Source organism: Propithecus coquereli, unplaced genomic scaffold (assembly GCF_000956105.1).
Source record: "Propithecus coquereli isolate 6110/MARCELLA unplaced genomic scaffold, Pcoq_1.0 Scaffold268, whole genome shotgun sequence".
In the NCBI taxonomy this organism is placed as follows: Eukaryota; Metazoa; Chordata; class Mammalia; order Primates; family Indriidae; genus Propithecus; species Propithecus coquereli.
The window spans coordinates 2,590,100-2,595,760 of NW_012148263.1; the positions used below are offsets into that span (position 1 = coordinate 2,590,100).

Here is a 5,661-nt window from a genome sequence, read left to right on the forward strand (position 1 = left end):
TGACTGCTACAACTGATTATTTTATGCCACCTCTGCCAGGAATTTTATTTAAACTACTTATCTTTTTCTAAACCCTAACATGGCATTTATCTCATATGGTTCTAAGACTTTTTATTTCCTTTTGAGGAATATGTTACGTTCTTGAAGACTATCTTTCTTGATAAATGTCTAGAAAATTTAACTGAAAAGAACATTAAAGCTTTTAAAAAATGTAAACTATTTATATGCAAAGCAAACATTTTTCAAAATTCAACTTATATAGACTAGTAACCAACTTATATAGACTAGTAACGTACATAGACTTCCACTTTTCAAATGATGGCTATACAATTCCACGGATTGGACCCTTTCTATACATAGGAATACAGGTCCCTCCTGAATCCTGTTACTAGTCACCTAAACAGTCTCCCATTATGCCCCAATTCTACTCAGCTTAATCAGTATACTGGCAAGAATGCCAAGGGAATTATTAGTTCTAACTGTAAATATAAAAATTTATGAAGTCCTTTTATTGTTTTAAAGCAATTCCACATATCTAGTATTAATCCAACAGATTTATGAGGCAGGTAAAAAACATGTCAGAGATAAGAAATTTGCAGTTTAGTAATAACTTACCTATATTACAATTCATCAGCAGCAAACTACTGCACAGGTCTCCGGACCAATCGCACCAATCTCTTTCCAAAAGAAACCCTCATTTGAGCTCTTGATCTTAAATACATTGTATGGAGTTTTCGGATACGTGAAGGTAAGTTAAATAAAATTCGTGCCAAAGGCAGCATACAGGTCAGTTGCTGCAGCCAAATTTCCTAAATACAGTAGTCACTTTGTACAAGTCTTTGAAGACTAAATCTTCCAATCTGTCTGTATTCAATATATCTTCATTTAAAAATTAAGTCTATGTTGAATATACTTATTAAATTGCCCAAAGATATTTTTTCAAAGTTAGAATTCTTATATCACAAAGAACAAAACATTCACCTCGACAGTTCTCAAGATGGCTCTATTACAATCAAATACAGAAAAGTGAATTTAATAATCTGCATAGTTGTTTCTCAATAAGTTTCAGCGAAGTGTTTATTTCCATACGTGCCAGTTACTACGGCCTTCAAAAATCATTGTTCAATCCCTAAAATTAACTGAGTTAAAACCAAGATATTTAATCACGTACCAGGAACCACCTGTCCCTCAGACTAACAATCATTCCTTATTTTAACTATTCTAGCGCTAGAAGTAAAAAGTATTATAATAAAATATATATTCACAGTTACAACTAAACAATTTAGGTCCCCTAAAACTTACACCAAAGCAAGGTGCTTTAGTTCAGCATTTCCGAGTTATGTTTGCGGTCTGGGGTGACTCTGGGCCAACTCTGGAGCACCAGGCAGCGCGGGTCCCCATGGCTACCGCCACGGCAACGCGCCGCAGGCCACAGGGCAGGCCCGGGCCCCGCGGAGGGAGGGAGGAGCCGGGGCGCCCGCCCGCTGCTCAGGGAAGCTCAGGGGCGACGCCGGTAAATTCACTTCGCGGAGTAGAATAAAACGGCTTCTGGGCCAGGCTGGGAGCAAAAGCAAACCTGCCCACATCTCATCCCTGCTTCTTCGCGACGGTAGAGGCAGACCTCCTGGCGACACCAGGCCTCGGTGGTTCCCCTTCACCCTATTTTCTCTTTAACACAGTGTCTTGAGGACTTCGTTCTTTCCGTGCTCACTCGGGAAAATTTACAACGGTTCCACATATATGACGCCTAAAGACGATGCGGCCAACCAGCCCGCCTCAACTCAACGCCTTTCCCACCGTTTTCTCCGCAGGCCCCACCCTCTACAGTCAGGCGCGCGAGCCAGGGTGGGGGCGGGGAGCGCGTGCTCCCGCCTGGCGCTCCTCAGCCTCGCCCCGCCCCCGGGCGCGCGCCCAAGCCGTATAAGGCGAGGGGAGGTTGCCCCGCCCACTCTGCCTCCGCCCCGCGCGCGCCGTCCGAGGTGAAGGACTTGTAATAGGCTCTCGCGATTCATTTCTTCTCCTCCCCTCCGCTCTTAAGGAACCGTTTCCACAGTGGCAAAGGCAAGCCCAGTAAAATTTAATAAACATAAAAGATTATCTATTACTAAAAGTCCTTTTACTACCAGAGATCACGACTTTATCCTCTCCCCTCAAAAACTCGAGCTCCCGCCGCCGACCGTCCCCCACCAGCCCTCCGCGAGCCCGCGCTTACGCTTTCTGGGCGGCGCGCGACGGGCTCGCTCCGCCCCGCCGGCCCCGCCCCCTGGCCCTTTCCCTCCCGCTCTCGGGAAAGCCAGCGTGTACGATCCTGGGTGTGCGGCGTCGGGGACGCGCGTTGCTACTTTGGGGTGTGAGGCGTTCCAGGCTCCTCTTCCCCTCCTGGGAGTCCCTCTTTTCCTCGGAGACCCCGCACGCCGGTCGCTGGCCGCCACCGCCGCAGCTCTCGGACCCCCGAGCGAGCAGTGCGCGTGCGCGCGCACACGGGCGCGCGACCCGCGCTCCCGCCCCCTCCCGCTCCTCTATAACTTGGCTGGCGAGGAGGAGGTGCCGCCAGAGTCGGAGGGCGGGGAGCTCGGAGGAGGGAGCTCGAGAGTTGTGGAGACTAGTGACTGGGAGAAGTCGCAGCCTGCTCTAGTCGGCTCCTTCCCGCTCCCGGTCTCCCTCTCTCACACACCTACTCCGCCTCCCGCCCCAGCCCGCGCTCCTTCTCTCGCCCGGGGCCCCTGCGGGTCGCTCTCGGAGTCTTGGCGCGGTGGGGGCGCCCCGGGGGTGCCCTCGCCCTCCCGGAGCGGGCGGGCGGGATGTGGCGCCTGGTGCCCCCGAAGCTGGGCCGCCTGTCCCGCTCCCTGAAGCTGGCGGCGCTGGGCAGCCTGTTGGTGCTGATGGTACTGCACTCGCCGTCGCTGCTCGCCTCCTGGCAGCGCAACGAGCTGGCCGACCGGCGCTTCCTGCAGCTCAATAAGTGTCCGGCGTGCTTCGGTACGAGCTGGTGCCGCCGCTTCCTCAACGGACAGGTGGTGTTCGAGGCGTGGGGCCGCTTGCGCCTGCTGGACTTCCTCAACGTGAAGAACGTCTACTTCGCGCAGTACGGCGAGCCCCGCGAGGGCGGCCGCCGCCGAGTGGTGCTCAAGCGCCTCGGCTCGCAGCGCGAGCTGGCGCAGCTCGACCAGAGCATCTGCAAGCGGGCCACGGGCCGGCCCCGCTGCGACCTGCTCCAGGCCATGCCCCGGACCGAGTTCGCGCGCCTCAACGGCGACGTGCGTCTGCTCACGCCCGAAGCGGTGGAGGGCTGGTCGGACCTGGTGCACTGCCCTTCGCAGCGCCTGCTCGACCGCCTGGTTCGCCGCTACGCCGAGACCAAGGACTCGGGCAGCTTCCTGCTCCGCAACCTCAAGGACTCGGAGCGCATGCAGCTGCTGCTGACCCTGGCCTTCAACCCCGAGCCGCTGGTGCTACAGGTAGGCGGGGGGCGTCCTGTCGGGAGGGGCCGCGCGTGGGAACCCGAGTCGGGAGAAGTGGCTCCGCCCGCGCTCGCTGCCAGTTTGGATCCGACCGGGCTGGACCATGCTGCGGGCGTGGGAAGGGGGCGTCGCTTGGGGATCCGGGGACTGTTCCGGGTTGCAGAGGATGACCCGGTTAATGGAGAGTTTGCTCTTGTCACCTAGACTCGGGCGCATCTCGGATTTGACTGCAGATCTCTCAACGCCAGAGGGAGTGCGTCTCTAACGCTCCCAAAATGTCTCTCCAGCGAGTTTCCTTCCGCTCTCCTCCCTGCCTTTCTGCCTTTATCTGCCAGGGCTTGTACGTCCACGGCACAGACTGTTCGCGAACCCTTGGACCTTTCCTAGTTCTTTCCAAGTGGTTTTCTACCGCGTTCGCTCTTTCCTTTACTGACCCTCGTGGCTGGCCCAACTTCGGCCTCAGAGTCTTTTTTTTATTTCTTAGCTCATCTACCTGGCAGTCATTCGGACAGCTAATTCGGGGGCAGGTGGGGGGAGATAACCTCAGAGAATGGGACAGTGGTCAGGGGTGGGGTTAATCCGAGAGCCTTGCTTTGGATGGGATTAGAATCAGAGAAACAGGAAAAAATAAGGCAGCGTTGGACTTGGGGCTGGGAGGGTTTAAGGCCAAGACGGATATTTTCATCCTGATCCTGTGATCTGCCCTATTCATCTGGTAATCTGTCCAAGGAAGATGAAATGTTAGGCCAGAGCGAGAAACAGGGAAGGAGATTCTTGCCTCTCGCCTAATTGCGTTATTTGCTCTCTTCTGACTTTATTTTCAAAAGAAATGTGCCTTTTAGGGGAATAGAATGGACTCTTTTTACTGGTGACAGCAAAAAGAGAACAAAAAACAAAAACACTGTGTTTACCTTTGGAGTATTTACCTTTGGATGTATTTCTACACATCCCCACCCGGCTTTAGTGCGGTGTCCTTGGACAGTGATTACAACTGTGGGGTTGTGATCCTTCCTTGTAACTGCAGGAAAACTTACTGTGCTCCTTTTCCATGCCAGTTTTGCTGTATTTCAAATACAAAGGGAAAAAAATGACTTAAAATTAATCACAAGTAATTTTGTTATACTTCACGCCTTTTGTGCCCTACTAAGAATGTCACTGATATATGTTCACAATGTCAGGTTCATAAAAAAAAAAAAAAAAAAAAAGAATGTCACTGATGGCTGGAGGGTTTGTACAGGGTGGTGGTTTGTTTTTTAAAATCTAAAGTGTATGACTAGGAATGTGCAGTATTTGTTTTCTCAAGTTCTACACTGCCCATTTTAGCTAAAAGAAACCAGCTTTGTTTGATTAGTTCAGCCAAATAATTTTAACACAAATATTTTGCTTCAAACAAAAGTTTAGAGTGGATCTTAGTAAATTTTAAGGCATCTTAGGATATATGTAATGGGTTTATTTTAAAGTATAGATTGTATGTTAAATACTGCTGCATCTTCTAACAGTCATTGTTGTATAAAACTGGTTAAACTTCCCTCGAAGAAATTTACTTTATTCAGTTATTCCAAAACTAGTAAGTCTCTAAAGCTGGGGCCCCCAACCTATGGTGAGTTGTATAATTATTTCACTATATATTACAATGTAATAATACAAATAAAGTGTACAGTAAATGTAATGCTCTTGAATCGTCCAGAAACCATCCTCCCCTAGCTACCCCTGGTCCTTGGAAAAATTGTCTTCCATGAAAACCGTCCGTGGTGTCAAAAAGGTTGGGGACTGCTGCTCTAAAGGGTCAATGTATATTTTTGATATACATACACTTGAAACTTTTTTTTCATTTAAGCTATCTTTTCGATTTAAGAAATAGAAATCTTATTAGTTATATTAGCAAGGTTGGTTCATGGAGATAGCTTTAGCAGTTTGCTAAAATAATCTGTCAAATTCTCTGTGACCCAACAATTTAGTAAGGAGCTGTCTTAGTAATATACATTGCTATACTGAAAATGCTGCCTATTGAAAGATTTTTATCAGGTGATTTTGAATACTGAAGTATAAATAACAACTAATACTAGAACTAATATTTTAAGAACATTATCCATTTCTTTATAAATGTAATTATGGTGTTTGAATTTGAGAAACTTTGGCATTTGATTTATACTCAGGTAAATCTCCTTCGTTCAGGAAAGTTTTATATTTTTTTAAAGTT

At 48.9% G+C, this 5,661-nt stretch overlaps 1 protein-coding gene across 1 annotated transcript in view; it reads left to right on the forward strand.

The window, feature by feature from the left end:
• The first annotated feature begins 2,310 nt into the window (after positions 1-2,310).
• LOC105812889 (chromosome unknown open reading frame, human C3orf58) overlaps positions 2,311-5,661 on the forward strand; it is a 25,909-nt gene continuing 22,558 nt past the window's right edge. Inside the window, exon 1 of the mRNA XM_012647441.1 lies at positions 2,311-3,458. Coding sequence (XP_012502895.1) covers positions 2,802-3,458 — 657 coding nt within the window. The 5' untranslated portion in view covers positions 2,311-2,801. The remainder of the gene's footprint in view (positions 3,459-5,661) is intronic.